A 19,267-nucleotide genomic window follows, 5' to 3' on the forward strand; every position below is an offset into this window, starting at 1 on the left:
ACCCACCCCCCACACTCCTGCCCTGGGAATAAAAATAAAAAAATGTACCTTAAATGAGAACCACAGAACTGCCTCGGGATGAACTCTGCCCAGAACTACGGGTTGTTTTGTTTTGTTTTTTGAACTGCCCTTATTTCCGTATGAGAAATTACATGATTGGAAATTTAATGAATGTCAAGCACCTTCGGTAAATTCATTCTTAAAGCATGCTTGATAGACTTATCTTTCTATTCTGGCGTAATGAGTTGCAAGTTTAGAAAGAGGTCCAGTGTTATCGATGGGCAGAATGCAGTAACACCTACCCTCATGCAATCAAAGAGAGGCACTTTACCCCTCCCAAACCTGAGCATGCTGGGTTCGGGATGGAATTACACGAAAGAACACTAGCTGCGGTTAACTTCCTGCATGAGAGACTTTCACTTAGAGGAGGGCATCCAACCGAAGAACTTGTGCCTGCCCGAAGTTTTGCCCTCTGCTTTCCTCAACGGTTTAGAGTTAGGGCTTTTGAATCACGGTACTTGTTTGTCCCTGGCCCATAGTGTAAGGCTGTGTGACCTCAGGTGAATCACTTAACCTTTCCTGACTTATTATCTTAATTGGCTCCCTGGGTGATTGTCCTTGTTAATATTTCTTCCTCTGTGAATGCCCAAGCCAGATCTATCTTCTCTTCTTTCCTTTGCCTTGGTGCACCTGGGGTACAGGTTCCACACAAATTTCTCCTGCTCTTCGCTCAGGACCTCTGAGTGGGAGATAGAAAGCGCATCGAATTTATTTATTTTTATTTATTAGTATGGGGGAGAGCTGGACCGGCCGTGGTGTGCACGTGGAGACCAGAGGACAGCTTTGAGGAGTCAGATCTCTCCTTCCATTTTTAAGTGAGTTCCTGGGATCAAACTCAGGTCGTCAGACTTGCAAGGCAAGTGTCTTTTACCCACCAAGGCATCTCACTACCCCCCACTATTTAAATGTTTTAATAACAGTCTTAGAGATTCTAATGTAGAGCCAACCTGTGGCAAAGAGCGAGCGAGTGCTTTTATCCTTTACAATTAAAGAGCTCGCTAGACCTGTTAGCACACTCGTGTCTTAAGAAAGAAAAAACTGAGCTTTTCTTCCCACCCCCACACCCCCCAAGCAGATCCTGCTGGTGGCCTAGTAACTGCATCAAAGACACACTTTACTTAGCAACTAAAAACAAGCATGTGTTTTGCATGTATAGACATACATGTAAATACATATGCATGCATGTAAACACACAAGTATGTACATACGTACAATTTTTTATAAAATAAGATCTTCTTTATGCACAGTGCTATTAAAAATTTTTTATTGTTTTTTAAAAAGGTTTACTTAATTTGGGCCGAGCAGTTGTGGCCCATGTCTTTAATCTTAGCACTTGGGAGGCAAAGGCAGGTGGATCTCTGTGAGTTTAAGACCAACCCGGTCTATGTGGTGAGTTCCAGGACAGCCAGGGTTACATAGAGAAACACTGTCTCAAGTAGACAAACAAACAAACAAGGCTTACTTATCTTATTTTATTTTATTTTATTTTATTTTATTTTATTTTATTTTATTTTATTTTATTTTATGTGTGTATATCAGTGTTTTGCCTGCACATATGCCCGTGTACCATTTGAATGCCTGGTGTCTTGAGGGGCCAGAAGAGCCTGGAACTGGAGTTACAGATGATTGTGGGGGGAGGGGAGAATTTAACCCATCTGCAAGAGTATCCAGAGTTCCTAACTACTGAGCCATCTGTCCAGTCTCTATACTCCTTTCATTTTTATGCTGAGCACAATCCTTGGATTCTATTTCACAACCCAATAATTATCTTATATAAACAGGTTGTAGTCAATAAAAGTCAACACTAAAATGACCCAGATGTTAGATTAGCACACAAGAATTTTAAAGTTACTACTGTATTTCCAAAGATGTAAAGGAAAGTAAGGTCATAATTAATAAACAGAAAAATCTGAACAAAGACACAAACCTTCAACCAGGCATGATAATTCACACCTCTAATCCCAGAACTTGGGATGTAAACGCTGGAAAATCAAAATTCCAGGCTGGACTCAACTATATAGTGAGTTGGTGGTCAACCTGAGTTGCATTAGAACCTGTTGGAAAAAAAACCAAGAGTCCTCAAGAGTAAAAATGCAAGCAACTGGGGCTGGTGAGATGGCTCAGTGGTTAAGAGCACTGACTGCTCTCCCAGAGGTCATGAGTTCAAATCCCAGCAACCACATGGTGGCTCACAACCATCAGTAATGATATCTGATACCCTCTTGTGGGGTGTCTGAAGACAGCTACAGTGTATTTACATATAACAAATTTAAAAAAATTTTAAACATGCAAGCAACCTAACTTAAATATGGACAAAAGACATAAAGAGTTGTTTCACCAAAAAATAAACTAAAACAACAACCAGGGAGATAAAGAGGTCTAAATAGAGAGATACATACAGAAAAGGACTCATGACAGTCCTTACTCCTATGGGAAATACATATTAAGATCTCGGTGACTTTTCACCTTCTACCCTTCAAAATGGCAAATACAAAAAACAAAAGACATACAACCACCACCACCATCAACAACAAAACAAACAAACAAGCAAAACACCGATGAGAACTCCAAACGCAGAGAAGCCAGATGCTGCAGAAATGTGCTGGAGCCATCACAACCAGGCTCCACAGAGAACGTGGCAGAAACAACCACGTTCTAGAGCCTAGAAATCTCTGATCTGGGTATGGACATGGCCATCTGGATGATAGAAAACTATCTCCTTCCTGTGGTCTTCATTCCTAATTCCTGATTTCCAAATACAGTCATAGTTGAAGAAATAGTGGTTAGGACTTTTGACACATCAAATTGAGAGAAGGGACACAATCGAAGTCTATAACAGGATTTATTTTAAAATAAAATAGAGCTGGGCATGGTGGCAGACCTTTAATCTCAGCTCTCGGGACGCAGAGGCAGGTAGACCTCTTTGAGTTCGAGGCCAGCCTGGTCTACAGAGTGAGTTCCACGATAACCAGGGCTACACAGAGAAACTCTGTCTTAAATAACTGAAAAACTAAAATGAAATGTAAATATCCAGGCACAGTGGTGCACATCTTTAATCCCGGTAGAGGCAAGAGGATTTTCTATGAGTTTGAGACCAGCCTGACCTACACAATGAGTTGCAGGACAGCCAACTACATAGTGAGATTCTGTCTCAAAAGCAAAACAAAATAAAATAATAAATTATGAATAGTGTATATATTTTAAATGTTTAATCTCAGCACTTGGGAGGCAGAGACAAGAGGATGTCTGCGAGATCAAAGCCAGCTGGTCTACATATCAAGGTCTAAGCCAGCCCCCACTACATAGTGAAGGAGTCTCAAAAAAAAAAAAAAGGAAAAGACTAACCACTCTGTGCCCCTGATGGATCACTCAAGAACACACACACACACACACACACACACACCATTAATTTTAAATATGTCTTGACTAGCTCAAAGCTGGGTTCTAATCCTCTGCCCAGCTAGCATACATTGCCCTCCAGTACTCCTGTCTCAGCACCTCCTAAATCTATGTTTTATCCCCTCATAGGGCCGCTTTCCCTTTCACCTTCATTTTGGACACATTATCTTCTACAGCTCTAAATCTGATCAATCTCCCTCAGAGACATATTGATCTCTCTTTCCTCTCTTCCAGTTCCTAGTCCACACAAATGTCCAAGTCCTGCCTTAGTCAACCTGCCTAGCCATTGGCCATTGGCTCTTTATTGATCGATCAAAAACCAATTGGGGACAAGGACCTTCAGCGTTTGGGCATGCAGATTCCAGATTTTGAGGGCCAGATTAATTCAAAGCATTAGAACTAATCTCAAAGAGAAAGAAAGAAATATGTGAACAACCTATATATCCCAGAGAAATGAAAGCTCATGTCAATACAGAACTATATGTGCATTCCTGGGATTTTGGAGCACACCTGTAACCCCAGCACTTGAGGCAGCTAAAGAAGAATGTTGCTGTATGTGAGTCCATTCTAGACTACACAGTAAGACTCTGTATCTAAAATAAATAAGTTTATACCAACTTAATATAATAACCCATATCTAGAAATAACCCAGTGTCTTTATAGGTAACTGGTCAAACAAACATCTTTCCCCACCTTAGGGCTCAGGGAACTGTATCCAAGAGGGAAGAAAGTCTGTAAGAACCTGTTGGGGATGGGAGACACCGAGGAAACAAGGCTGTAGACACAGAACCGAACTGGTGCACATATGAACCTAGCCCAGAAGCGATCACTGAAAACTGCTGGAAAGCAAGAATTAGTTTTTTCCAACAGTCTCTCACTGGGTATAGAAACCATTCTCAAGGCAGGATGGCCAATACAAAACAAACTCAATGGCATTATTGGAGTTGCTTGCTTGCTTTTTGTTTGTTTGTTTTTGTCTCATAACAAAATGTTTTGTCTGGGCTTCTTTTTATTTTAACCATATATATCTTATGCTTATATATTACAATTTCTGATTTTGTTTTGTTTAGTTTTTTGCACAGATAGATATGTGTGTTTCAACATCTGTGTGTGTTTCTTATGCCTTTTCTTTGGCTTCCCTCCCCCATTTGTTTTTCATTTACTTTAATTTTTACTATTTTTTTTAGATCCTGCTTATTTTCTAATGACAGAGGGAAAGGGGATGTGGATTTAGGTGGGTGGAGAAGTTGGAAGGATGTGGGGTGAATTTAGAGAGGGGAAACTGTGATCAAAATATATTGTATTAAAAAATGTATTTTAAAAAATCAGAACTCCCATACCATAGAATTTACTGAGCAATGAAAACCATCAACTACTCATGCACACAACAACTTGAATGAACTTCCAGGGATGTGGGCTTGCTTAGATTTTTTAAAACCTACTTTAATAAACAGTTCTCAAACGCTTCGACCCCTCTTCTAGCCCACTGTCCAAAGGCAGGGGAGAAAAGATGGTAAATAGGACAAGGGGATGTGGACCTCTGTAGAAGTAGTTCTTTGGGGGCAATTCCAATCTCCATTGTCAGGATACCAAGAATCCAGTTCAAACGAGTCAGCACAGAATTAGCAATGGCAGTATGATCCAGAAGATCAGTGAAGATGAGACCAACAAATTGCTGCTCAGCTAGCTATGCAAGCCCTGGTCACTGTCTGTGGAGTCCCAGTTATACTCTCTCCAAACACCACCCGTCCTCCAACAGGTCTTGCCTCAACAAAATACCATGTGTGTGAGTCTGCCTCACACGACACAACCAGAAACTTACCCTTAAGCTAAGCATTAGAAGGGAAATTCCCAGAGGTTTCATATCATACGATTGTATTTATATACCTTTATTGAAGAAATAAGTTACAGCAGTAGAGAAAGATTAGTGGCTGCCAGGAGTTAAGTGGAGGTGGTGGGTTCACGGCGTCAACCATGAGAGAGTAACATGAAGGATCCTTGGAGAGATAGAAGTATCCCAAAGAAATGACCTACGCTGCTCACAGTATCCTGATCACTGACAACTGCAGTTCACATGTATCTTGTATACTTTGTGCCCTACAAAGGATACAAAAAATTTTCCCTTTATTATTTATTATAGCTGACTAGAACCCTAAGGTTATGTCAAGATAAAAGGTTCAATTACAATTTTTTTTCTCAGGCCAGGTGGTGGTGGTAATGCACACTTTAAAAAAAATTTTTTTTTATTAATCATTCCATTTGTTTACATCTCAAATGATATCCTGCTTCCCCGTTATCCCTCCACAACCCCCTATCCCATCTGCCCTCTCCCCCTCTCCCACCCACCCTTTGCCTATATGAGGGTGCTCCCTCATCCACCCACCCACTCCCACCCCAACATCCCCCTACAGTGGGGCATCAAACCTCCATAGGAATAAGGGCCTGCCCTCCCATTGCTGTCAGACAAGGCCATCCTCTGCTACATGTGTATCTGGAGCCATGGATCCCTCCATGTATGCTCTTGGTTGGTGGTCTAGTCCCTGGGAGCTCTGAGTGGTCTGGCCAGCTTATGTTGTTCTTCCTATGGGGTTGCAATCTCCTTCTGCTCCTCCAGTCCTTCCTCTGGTTCCCCCACCAGGGTCCCCAAGCTCAGTCTGATGGTTGGCTGCTAACACCCCCATCTACATTGGTCAGGTGCTGGCAGGACCTCCCAGGGAACTGCCACACCAAATTCCTGTCAGCAAATGCCTCTAGGCAACAGCAACAGTACTGGGGTTTGGAATCTTCAGACAGGATGGATCCCCAGGTGGGGTGGTCCCCAGATGATCCTTCCTTCAGTCTCTGCTCCATTCTTTTGTCCTTATATTTCCTTTGGACAGAAACATTTCTGGGTTAAAAACTTTGAGATGGGTGTGGCCCCATCCCTCATTTAGGGGTCATGCCTATCTACTGGAGGTGGACTCTACAGGTTCTATCTTCCCTTCTCTGCTAAAGTCATCCCTGTTGGGTTCTGAAGCCTCTCACTTCCCTGACATCTGGGACCCTCCAGTGGCTACTGCCAGTTCCTCATTCCCCCATTGCTACATATTTTTATTTGATTTCCTGATCCCCTGTACCTCTATCTCGTCCCCTCCAATATCTGATCCTACCCCCTTTTTCCTCCCCTCCTCTTTCCCTCCCATACTTCTCCTCCCTCCACCTCTCTCAATCATTCCATTCCCACCCTCTATGCAGGACTGAGGCATTCACACCCTGGTCTTCCTTCCTCCTAAGCTCCATATGGTCTGTGGGTTGTATCATGGGCATTCTGAGCTTTTGGGTTAATGTTCACTTATCAGTGAGTGAATACCATGTGTGTTCTTTTGTTTCTGGGTTACTTCACCCAGGATGATATTTTCTAGTTCCATTCATTTGCCTCCAAATTTCATGAAGTCATTTTTTTAATAGCTGAGTAGTATTCCATTGTGTAAATGTATGACATTTTTTGTATCCATTCTTCTGTTGAGGGACATCTGGGTTGTTTCTAGCTTCTGGCTATTATAAATAAGACTGCTATAAACATAGTGGAGCATGTGTCCTTGTTATATGTTGGAGCATCTTCTACGTGTATGCCCAGGAGTGGTATAGCTGGGTCTTCAGGTAGAACTATTTTCAATTATCTCAGGAACTGCCAGATTGAGTTCCAAAGTGGTTTTACCAGCTTGCAGTCCCACCAGCAAAAAATGCTGTCACCTGCATTTTAGATCTTAGCCATTTTGATTGGTATGAGATGGAATTTCAGGGTCGTTTTGATTTGCATTTCCTTGATGACTAAGAATGTTGAACATTTCTTTAAGTGCTTCTCAGCCATTCGAGATTCCTCAATTGAGAATTCTTTGTTTAGCTCTGTACTCCATTTTTTAATATGGCTAGTTGGTTTTCTGGAGTCTAACTTCTTGAGTTCTTTGTATATTTTAGATATTAGCCCTCTATCAAATGTAGGATTGATAAAGATCTTTTCCCAATCTGTGTGTTGCCATTTTGTCCTATTGACAGTGTCCTTTGCCTTACAGAAGCTTTTAAATTTTATAAGGTCCCATTTGTCAATTGTTGATCTTAGAGCATAAGCCATTGGTGTTGTCAGGAAAATTTACTCTGTGCCAATGTGTTTGAGGCTCTTCCCCCACTTTCTCTTCTATTAGATCCAGCATATCTAGTTTTATGTGGAGGTTCTTGATCCACTTGGACTTGAGCTTTGTACAAGGAGGTAAGAATGGATCAATTTGCATTCTTCTACATGCTGACCTCCAGTTGAATCAGCACCATTTGTTGAAAATGCTGGGCTTTTTTTTTCCACTGGATGGTTTTAGCTTCTTTGTCAAAGATTGAGTGACCATAGGTGTGTGAGTTCATTTCTGGGTCTTCAATTCTATTCCATTGATCTACCTGACTGTCTCTGTACAATACCATGAAGTTTTATCACTATTGCTCTGTAGTACAGCTTGAGGTCAGGGATGGTGATTCCCCCAGAAGTTCTCTTATTGTTGAGAATAGTTTTTACTACCCTGGGTTTTTTGGTTTTAGGGTGTTTGTTTGTTTGTTTGTTTGGGGGGGTTGTTGTTATTCCAGATGAATTTTATAATTGCAATTTCTATCTCTGTGAAGAATTGAGTTGGGATTTTGATAGGGATTGCATTGAATCTGTAAATTGCTTTTGGTAAGATGGCCATTTTTACTATGTTAATCCTGCTGATTCATGAGCACGGGAAATCTTTCCATTTTCTGAGGTCTTCTTTGATTTCTTTCTTTAGAGACCTTATGAATATCGATGCAAAAATACTCAATAAAATTCTCACAAACTGAATCCAAGAACACATCAAAATGATCACTCACCATGATCAAGTAGGCTTCATCTCAGGGATCCACGGATGGTTCAATATACAGAAATCCATCAACATAGTCCACTATATAAACAGACTCAAAGAAAAAAAACACATGATCATCTCATTAGATGCTGAAAAAGCTGTTGACAAAATACAACACCCCTTCATGTTAAAAGTACTGGAGAGATCAGGAGTGCAAGGCCCATCCCTAAACATAATACAAACAATATACAGCAAACTAATAGCCAACATCAAAATAAATGGAGAGAAACTCAAAGCAATCCTATTAAAATTAGGGACAAGAGAAGGCTGCCTTTTCTCCCCCTATTTATTCAATATAGTACTTGAAGTTCTAACCAGAGCAATTAGACAACAAAAAGAGATCAAAGGGATACAAATTGGAAGGAAGAAGTCAAGGTATCACTATACGCAGATGATATGATAGTATACATAAGCAACCCAAAAAATTCCACCAGAGAACTCCTACAGCTGATACACAACTTCAGCAAGGTGGCTGGATATAAACTTAACTCTAACAAATCAGTAGCCTTCCTCTACTCAAAGGATAAATGGGCTGAGAAAGAAATTAAGGAAACGACATCCTTCACAAAAGTCACAAATGATATCAAATATCTTGGTGTGGCTCTAACCAAGCAAGTGAAAGATGTACACTTTTAATCCCAGCACTCAGGAGGCAGAGGCAAGCGGATCTCTGAGTTTGAGGTCAGCCTGGTCTACAAGGTGAGTTCCAGGACTACCAGGGCTACACAGAGAGGAAAAAAGTGTACTCCACGGCTGTAGATTCTCTGGGGACTCAGATCAGCTTGTGGAAGCTGGTTCTCTCCTTGCCATGTTGATCCTGCGGATCTAGCTCAGTTTCCTGACAGAAAGAGCCTTTTCCTGCTGAGACAGCTCACCTGCCTTCTTCTTTATGCTAACACAGGTTCCTGCTAAGTCACTCAAGCTGGTCTTTATTTATGTGTACATGCCTGTGCCTGATTGAGTTTGTGTGCATCACATGCATGTAGGAGCTCATGAAGGCCAGATGGAGGCGTTGGAGCCCTGGAACTGGAATTACAGGCATTTATGAACTGCAGGATTGGAGTAATGGGAACCAAACCCTGGTTCTCTGCAAGAGCAGTAATTGCTCTTAATGTCGAGCCATCTCTCCATCTCTCCACCTTGAAGAAGAAGAAAAAAGAGGAGGAGGAGGAGGAGGAGGAGGAGGAGGAGGAGGAGGAGGAGGAGGACTAGGGGGAGGAGGTTAATCCCTGCACTTGGGAAGCAGAGACAGGCAGATCTCTGTGTGTTTAAGAACAGGCTGGTCTACATAGGGAACTCCAGGCCAGCCAAGGCTACTATAGTGAAACTATGTCTCAACAAACAAAAAATAAATAAATGAACACATTTTAACAGGTTTAATTGTTTCCTTTTACCCCAGGCTGATTTTGAACTTGCTGTGTACCCAGAGCAAGTCTTGAATTTGAGATTTCCCTGTCTCATCCTCTCAGGATTACAGGCAGGCACCAAAAGCCCAGGTTTGTTTTGCTTTCTGTGTTTGAAGTTGTTTCGTTAGCACTTCTTGCCTTCCCAGGCCTTTGCCTTACTTCTTCTCAGCCTCTTAGCCTAGGGACTGCCGATCCAAAAAGACATCACAACAACTCCCAGTCACAACCAGCACGTACACGCAGGGGAAGTGACACTGGCTGAAAGAGAAGGGTCCCATGTTGCAGGATGACAAACCTATACCATCCATTGCCTTTAAAAAGAAGTGTGTATGATTTGGGTTTAGGCCTGCCACAACCACACCAATGACCATTTTCTAACATGCTCCTGGCGATAACCACGAGCTGTGTACGAGATTTACTCTATTCATTGACAGATGCTCCGACGAATCGAGAGGTCTGAATCCTGTGCCTGGTTCCTGGCTTTCACAGATAAAATTATTTTCTGAATCCTGCCTTCATGGTTTGTTGATGAAGTTATTTCCCCTTGACTCCAGGTCATTGTATTACAGAGGCTAGGTGGTGGAGAGCTTTCCTGCATGTGCAAGGAAGGCCTGGCTCCATTGCCATCACCGTGGAAAGAAGTGATTACCAATATGTGAAATTGTTTGTTTGTTTGTTTGTTTGCTTGTTTGGCCAGCCACCCTTCTGTACAAGTGATTGTCGACATAGAATATTCCCTGAGGTCATTCCAACTCATCTCCAGAGTTGAAGGAGAAATAGATAAGGAAACAGACAGTGCAGATGAGTCTCAGCTGGGTGGGACACAGGACTTCCACCAGTGTTCTGTTGCCTGGAATCTAGTGACATGCGTGGTGCATGGCTACATATGAATTCAGGGGAACCAGGAAATGGTGCTCGCCGGAACTCACAAAATCAGGTCTTGGGAGACAGCACTTGGTCTATTCTAGAAGTTCTCATCCCTTGTTCAAAGATTCCATTTTCAGCTGATTAAACACTGAACCAAGGCACAGAGAAATGACAAAAGCCCTCCAAGGTCATAAGGTTTTGTGTGTGTGTGTGTGTGTGTGTGTGTGTGTGTGTGTGTGAAGGTTTGAGTCCAGAGCTCATATTTAATAACCACTGTATATATTAACTCAAAAAGTATCAAAAAATAGTTTTATTATCTTGAAGTAGCAAAGAGGAAGAGAGAACGAGAGACGTCACCTAAAATGTAAAATCTTCTGGAGTAGGTGTGCGGCTCAGTGCCAAATCTCACTCCTGGGGCAACTCCACCATAAACAAAAATAAAAACTTAAATGTCTGCACACACATGGTACATAACACATAATAAAACAAATGTTCTGAATGAGAAGTAAAAGCAATAGCAAGGGGGTGTTGGGGACAGTAAAGGGACTCTGAGTCAAGCCCGAGCACCTGATTTAGATCTCTGGGACCCACTTGGTGGAAGAAGAGAATCCACTCCTTCAGGTTGTCCTCTCATCTCCACACATGTGTGGGCAGCCCTGCATTTGTGACTGAAAAATAAATAAGTAGAATATTAAATGAGGGAAGGAGGGCTGGAGAGATGGCCCAGCGCCCAATGCTGCAGCTTACAACTGTCCAAAACTCCAGTTCCGGGTGATCCCACAACCTCTTCTGCACTCTGTGGCACCAGACTTGCATGCCACATTGCCAAAACATATACAGTCAAAACACTCATACCCATGAGTCAAAAATAAATAACTGGAAAAGACTCTTATTTTTTTATCTCCAGGACTGGGGCAAGAGGGGACAGCATGTATCAGGAAGAGGAGAGGGGGAGGGAGACAAAGAAAATAAGGAAGGAAGGAAGGGAAGGAGGGAGGGAGGAGCTGGGAAATCAGTTTGGTATTAAGAGCACTGGCTGCTTTTCCAGAGAACTGAGATTGGACTCCCAACACTCACATGGCGCCTTACAATAGTCCACAACTCCTATCCAGGAAATATAAGTTCCTCTCACAGCCTCCACTCTTGGAAGTATGCAAGAGGAGTACACACATATAGATGAGGAAAGAGCCCAGCCTCAGTCTGAGACAGTGCAGATGATTCTCAGCTGGGCGGGACACAAGACTTCCGCTGCTGTCCTGTTCCCTGGAATCTAGTGACATGCATGGTATGTGGCTACATATGAATTCAGGGGAACCAGGAAGTGGTGCTCGCCGGAACTCCCAAAATCAGGTCTTCAGAGACAGCACTTGGTCTATTCTAGAAGTTCTCATCCCTTGTTCAAAGATTCCATTTTCAGCTGATTAAACACTGAACCAAGGCACAGAGAAATGACAAAAGTCCCCCAAGGTCATAAGGTGACATGTGTGTATGAGTGAAGATTTCAGTCCAGAGCTCATACTTAATAACCACTCAGAAGAAAAAAAATAATTTTTATTATCTTGAAGTACAAAAGGGGAAGAAGGGAGAATGAGAGACAGGTCACCTAAAATGTTTCCCTGTACCTCTCTTTCACTTTCAAAGAGAGGGAGAGAAGCAGCTAAGGGAACCAGCAGGGAAGCCGGACATTGCTCCTGCTACCAGGGCTTGGTACCTGGTCTGACTGGTACCTGACAGAAGTTCTGAGCTCCAGGCAGCCCCTCCCCCTCCCAATTACCTTCCACATAAGCTGAACCAAGTCCAAGCTGGGCTCTGGCCCACTGCCTCTGTCTCCCTCTCTCACTTCCAACAGACACCTGCTTACTTCTGGATGAGAAAAAAAATATGGGGCAATGTTGGTGCTTCATGGCTTCTGCAGAAGAAACCCCAATGAGCCTAGAGCAGAGAAAGTCTCCAAAGGCTTACAGGAAAGCTGGTGGATTGGAGAACTTGAAACAGTGTATTGCAAGCGATAATTCCAGTGGCTTCCTTCCATGGGAGAACTGGGGAACACTCACAAAGTCACCTCAATGGTTCAAGGCAACAAAGTCTCATTCTCCAGATCCTACCGGATGGCATCTGACCTGGCATTAAAGCTTAGTGGTACTACTCTTTAGTTGAGGGTGAGGTTGCAAAGAGATGGTGCTATGAGTTCTGTCAAGTTCTTCCAGTTTGATGCTAGTGGGGTGTGTGTGTGTGTGTGTGTGTGTGTGTGTAACACCAAGTAAATGTAACCTGCAGAAAGCCTAGTAACTAGATTCTAAGACCTTAGAGAACTGATTTCAAGTTGGAGAAGCATGCTGTACTGACAATTGGAACTGTGCTTGAGAAGTTGAGGCATCCACATAAGGGCCTTTCTGCTCTGCCTTCCAAGAATTGCCATACAAGTTACCACCTGCCAGCAGGAGTTAATCCTGGCCCTTCCTTCTGTCCAGTGGTGGCTCGATCACCCAGGCCCAAGAGCGGGGCTGCAGCTGTGCGTGCCTGGAGCAGGACACCACAAGGGAGCCGGGAGCCAGGGCGGGAGCTAGAGCAGGAGTGAGTACCAAGATGCTTGTGGTGAGGATTGTTTTCTTTCCAGCTTGAGCTCTGGCCTCCTGGAGAGCCGTTTGCACTGTTCTCCTCTTCCCGTGTGTGCTACAGAAACCGAACTTCCCAAGGAGCACCTGGAAGAGAAAAGTAGCGTTCCATCAGCGCTAACCTGATGGCACCTGGCCCGGGCACCAGGATGGGACAGCTGTTAGCAATGGAGATTTCGTGTTTCTCCTGCTCACTGATAGTCAGGGTGCTCACAGAACCTAGAGGGAGGGGCCCTGGCTCAATGCGGTGCTAACAGGCTGCCCAGAAACCGGCTGGGAAAACAAATGGTTATTGGGTCTGAAAGTTCTAGGAACATGTTGAACCGGCTACCCAGCTCTGTGGGAAGAGTAAGGGCTTTCTGCTTGAAGTGCCTTGGAAAGAGGAGAGCAAAGGGATTCCTGTCATTCTCTGAAGGGACAATCTCCTTGAAGCTCGGCCTGGCCACTGCCTTCTCCTTGCCTCCGGCCTTCTTTTGGTCAAAGACTTGAACTCTTCTGTTTGGAATCTTCCCGAGAGACCTGAGATAGGTCCACTGGAGTCCTGAGGGGGGAAAAAAACTTGGAGCTACAGAGTGTACAAGGTGTGTTCCTCCACCTTGGAGGTGTTCATGTCCCTTCTACAGCACTCTATCAGACAAGACAAGGATTCTGTGCACAGAATCCTCAGGCCACAAATCCAGTCCCTAAGCAAAAGCACCCTTGCATAGACCAAATCTGGACTTTACCTCTTGTCCTTGTTGTAAACAAGAGACCTGGGACTATGCCTTTGTTTCCTGGTCCACTGGACCTTAGTAATTCCCAGATCAATACACTGTGTTACAACAGGGAAGTGCCATAGAGATTGGGAGCAGCAGAGAGCCTGAACTTAGGGACCACTTAAGGTGGGGAAAGGAGAGGCAAAGATGCCCCCTGGGGAGCTATGAGGGAAGCACAGACCAGGAGAACCCACACACTTAGCTGGACTAACCAAGCTCAACCCTTGAAAGAGTGTACATTGTGACCTCTTGCTGAGCCAGGAAGAAAAAAATAAAACACAAATGTGAGTTTCAAGAATACAGGCTCTGGAGTCTGTCCACATGAGGGCTTAGGGATGGGACACTGTTTGGCTCCCTGGGTTCTTCAAGGCTGCCTTAGGGGCTCACTGGGAGAACCAGAGTTAAAGACACTAACAAGAACTTTCTAGGGTAGCTATGTGACTCTGATAGAGAAGCCAGCATGAGACAGGCGGGAGGGACTGCAGGTTCTCCAGAGACAAATCCGTGCCCTTTCCCCACAGCTTTAAGTTCTAGGACAAAGCTCAAGAGATTTAGAAATTGCAGGTCTCCAGAGCTACTTCTGTAGGGATGATATGCCTGAGACACACACACACACAAACACACACAGACACACACACACAGACACACACCCTAAGCATTATTTCTGGGACCAGCAGCAAGGAAACATTCACCCTAGGACCCTGGCCAGAGAGTAGGTAGTCAAACTAGCCTTGGAATATGCAGGCCAACACGGAAGCCTTGGGGGAGAGGGGGTGCGGGTGCCTTCTTTCCCAGATCACACCTCTCAGCTCAGTACAGGACACCCAGTAGACAAGCAGAGGCAAAGCCCTGAGCCAAGAGAAGTCTAGGAAATCTGGGCCAGCAGGGAGGGGGGAGCCCTAAGTGAACCGGCACTCCCCAGCTTGGAGCCTCTGGAAATCCTGGGTGTTTGAGGCTTACCCTAAACACCACTGGGATTTGTGCTGCAGCAACAGAGAAGGCAGCTGGCTGACAGCTGGAGTTGGATGAAGCACCTGATGCAAGAGAAGTTTTCTTCAATCTAAGAGCTTCAATGTTCATTCTAACCGAGGGATGGGTGGATCGAGCCAGGCGCCTCGAGCTACAGCCCAAGAAACAGGCTCCAAACTGAGATGTGTTGAAATACACAAAGTCTGCATTGAGACACCTAACCCTCCTCTACTAGGTCCAGGCAGACTAAAAGAATTCCGGGGTTAGGAATAACAACTGAAGGGAAAGAATATGCACCAAGGCAGAGGGGCAAACAGGAGTCAGTTCCCTCCAAATGCATCCCAACTCCCTCTTGAGGCCTCTTTGGTCTGAGGAGAGCAGAGTGGCTCTCCTCAGAACTGGGGATCAAAGTATAAAATATCAATCAATACTTTAAGGGTATATTTCACTTTAGACCAAAGTAGAGAAATCCATTGGCTATTTTTTTTTTACAAAGCAATCAGATAATTTGGGAAAACTTAGATTTGGGGGGTGGGAGGGATGAGGTGGCTCATGCCACTAATCCCAGCACTAACAGAACTCAGATGTAGACAGGAGGATGGTTGTGAATTTGAGGCTAGGTTAGTTTACACTACAAGTTCCAGACTAGCCAGCACAGCGTCCTGAGATGGTGCCTCAAGAAAACAAAATAAATAAATGAAACAGGATGTAGATTTGTGTCTGGTTCATGAGGACACTTCAAGTCTAGGGTTTTTCCAGAAAGACAATTCTAGGTAGGTATCTCTCTTTCTCCTTCTAGCTCTTCTCCTCTCTAGTCTCAGAACTGCTTCTACTCCCCATACCTCGGGACACTTGTCTTGTGTCCAAGATGAAAGGGGGCTCAAGTCCTATATATTCCAGAATAATGCTGTTTTACCAATCTCACCTGACTTTACACTGTTTCTAGGGGTTGGGAAAGAAATGAAATACAGAAAGCTTTCCACCACCAGTAAGCCTCCAGGGCATGCTTGACTGGCAACGAAGGGGCAGAGAAAGGGCAATTACATATTCAATTTTGATTCTCAAGGAATTGTTTTCGTTTATTAGGGCAAAACAGCTACCGATGTGGTGTCAGAGCACTGGAACTTGAAATCGAGTTGCTAAAAGGCAATCTGGATTTAAAACCATGAGATACCACTGACGCACACAAAAGCGGCAGGGAGCAGTTTACAGTCAATACGGTAGGGAGGGTCTGGTGCAGTCCCACCCGGGAGCGTTTCTAATAAAACTCATTCTTTCCCATTCTCCAGCCCTTTCTTAGCCAAGTGGCTGAGAACTAAATCCAGGCAGACTGGAAGGCGCATTACCTGCCTTTTTATTCCGCTGTGTGAACGCTGGAGTTTTAATTACACACTTGCTTTTTCTGGGGAAGACCAAAGATCGTATTTTTTAAAGTATCAACTTGTTTTCCATTAGGCAGTTGTTGTAACAAGTTCTTTCAGTGACATGTTATGTCTTTAGGAAGGGATGCTTCAGATGGCGCGCACTAGCACAATTTTGTGGCTTTTAATTACTATTTTGTTCTTTTGGGGGGTTTCAGAGGCTGGCGCCTGGGCGTGATTAGACTGTCTACCAGGGCTGTAACAACCTCGTACACTGTCCACCAGGTGGCGCCACAAAGCAGGCGCTACTACAGAATCTTCAGACTTGGGAGTCCAACACCGCGCCAGTCCATCTATCACTTTTCTTCTGAAAATTCCAGCCACCAAAGAGGAGAACTCATCATTTGGGCTTTAAAAAAAAAAAGAAAAAGAAAAAACTTAGAGAAAGAGAAATTACAACAGCGGAGTAAGATCTTAAAACATGAAAATGTAAAATAAAGTACACGGAAAAAAACTTTTTATATTTATTTTTTATATCAAGAAAACATGCTAAGTGTGATAATGAATCTTGATAAATTTCTAATATTATTTCAGTATCTTTTTTTCATTTCCCTTTTCGTAAAAACACCGATTCAAACGACTTTGAAGACTATCTATCTAGTCTGGCCTACCTTTCTTAAGGAGGAAACCTCAGAATCAGTTCCCAGCCAGTGGCTCAGATGTGCGTCATTACTCGAGGCCTTTATGTATGCGAGGAAAAGTGATTTCGAATACATTATTAGTAATAATACCTTTGGGCTTATAGAGCTCTTCTCTCAAGCAACAAGGAAAAACGTTAAATATTATCCAATTAATTGTCATAATATCTCTGTGGGTAGGTTGGGCGCGGTTTATGGATAATTTAAATCAATTGACCGTCAGGTGCAAGAGTGGCTGACAGGAATAAGTGCCAGCCAGGCACCTCGAGGAAAAAGTGTCTGGAGAAAAAGGAGACAGAGCTGGCTTGGCCTTCTGCCTGGCTTTATTCGATTAAGGAGACCTTGGACAAGAGATGTAAACCTTTAGACTTGGCTCTTGCAAGCAGAGTAAAGTGGAAGACCCCACTTCTTTCCCGGAGACCAGACGCCTTCCTTGCTGCTGTGGGTCATCCTGCACCCCGTCCAGCTCCAGGTCGGGTACCCACTTTCTGCAGTGGTTGTACTCGCACCCACCGCGGCCGCCTTGCCCGCCACGTGACACGCGGGTCCCCCGGCCGCCGGGTCGCGGACTCCGGGAGCCCCGTGGCCCATTCCTTCTGATTGGCTGTTGCTAGGTGACGTTGCCTGCGGTCACGTGACAAGTGTTAAATGCCCACCCTGCAGGAGCCTGCCCGGCAGACAATCGTAAAGCTGCTCGGGGGTCGCTCACCTGCTCCCGCCTCCTGGAGCCCCTACCGGGCCTGACCGCTCTTGCCCCCTCCATTGCCCGCCCCCCGCCCGAGCCGGGCCAGCAGCCGAGAGGTCCGAGAGGCCAGGGAAGGATGCGGCCAGCAGCTGCGGTCCCGAGCCACGCACGGTGATCGCCTCCTCCAGGGGAGGAGGCGCCTAGACCGTAGCCTCATTTCTTGTTTTCCTCTCCCTCCCCCCATCCCCGTAATTACATTGGCTGCTGGAAGAGACCTGGAGAGATAGACAGAGGAGGCGCCTCGCATCCCCCTCTAGCCCGCCACCCGTGCTCTTTTCCTGTCCCGGGTCAGGATGACTGGAGTCTTTGACAGTCTGGTGGCTGATATGCACTCGACCCAGATCACCGCCTCCAGCACGTACCACCAGCACCAGCAGCCGCCGAGCGGTGCCGGCGCCGGCCCTGGCGGCAGCAGCAACAGCAGCAGCAGCAACAGCAGCCTGCACAAGCCCCAGGAGTCGCCAACCCTCCCGGTGTCCACAGCCACCGACAGCAGCTACTACACCAACCAGCAACACCCGGCGGGCGGCGGCGGCGGGGGGGCCTCGCCCTACGCGCACATGGGCTCCTACCAGTACCACGCCAGCGGCCTCAACAACGTCTCCTACTCCGCCAAAAGCAGCTACGACCTGGGCTACACCGCCGCGTACACCTCCTACGCGCCCTACGGAACCAGTTCGTCTCCGGTCAACAACGAGCCCGGTAAGCATAACTAGCATCTAGGGTGCCCAAGTCGGCCTGGCCACGGGGAGGAACCCGATGAGCATGGGGGAGGACAGTCCGGAGCCCTAGCGCTCTGTGCATTTCTTGCTCCTGCCCCGAACTCTGCTCAGTCTCCAACTGCGCGCGAATCCCAGTTTCTGTCTCTCCACGCTCCGGAGGACAGAACCGGTGGGCTGTTGGGCCAGTTGGCATGCTGTGGGTAGCGCATCGCTTTGCTGCCCGCCTCTTCTTTCTCCCTTGCACAGGTCACCCCGGTCCCTTGCAGAGTTCGGTGGCCAGGCCAGTCTCCGCGTGCTGAAGTTGTGAAGGCCTCCTCCAGGCTCTGGCCAAGTTCCTAAAGGCCTTGTCTCCGAACTTTAGGAGCGCCGGGTTGGACGGTGGGTGCTCACCATTCATTTTCGTTGCAGACAAGGAAGACCTTGAGCCTGAAATCCGAATAGTGAACGGGAAGCCAAAGAAAGTCCGGAAACCGCGCACCATTTACTCCAGTTTCCAGCTGGCGGCCCTTCAGCGACGCTTCCAGAAGACCCAGTATCTGGCCCTGCCCGAGCGAGCCGAGCTGGCAGCGTCCCTAGGCCTCACCCAAACTCAGGTAAGCAAGGTGGGAGACGGCCTGCTTTAACTAGGAAGCGGGCGTGTTCGGAACAACATTTTCAAAAGTATATTTTCATCTATGCTTTATTCGGGCCACGTAAACTTCTAGGCCCAACGCTGAAAGAAAGAAAGAAAGAAAGAAAGAAAGAAAGAAAGAAAGAAAGAAAGAAA

At 45.4% G+C, this 19,267-nt stretch overlaps 1 protein-coding gene across 1 annotated transcript in view; it reads left to right on the forward strand.

The window, feature by feature from the left end:
- Positions 1 to 17,707: 17,707 nt before the first annotated feature.
- Dlx2 (distal-less homeobox 2) overlaps positions 17,708 to 19,267 on the forward strand; it is a 3,453-nt gene continuing 1,893 nt past the window's right edge. Inside the window, exons 1-2 of the mRNA XM_028762853.1 lie at positions 17,708 to 18,481; positions 18,910 to 19,094. Coding sequence (XP_028618686.1) covers positions 18,073 to 18,481; positions 18,910 to 19,094 — 594 coding nt within the window. The 5' untranslated portion in view covers positions 17,708 to 18,072. The remainder of the gene's footprint in view (positions 18,482 to 18,909; positions 19,095 to 19,267) is intronic.

This window comes from Grammomys surdaster, unplaced genomic scaffold (assembly GCF_004785775.1).
Source record: "Grammomys surdaster isolate TR1022 unplaced genomic scaffold, NIH_TR_1.0 136, whole genome shotgun sequence".
Lineage (NCBI taxonomy): Eukaryota > Metazoa > Chordata > Mammalia > Rodentia > Muridae > Grammomys > Grammomys surdaster.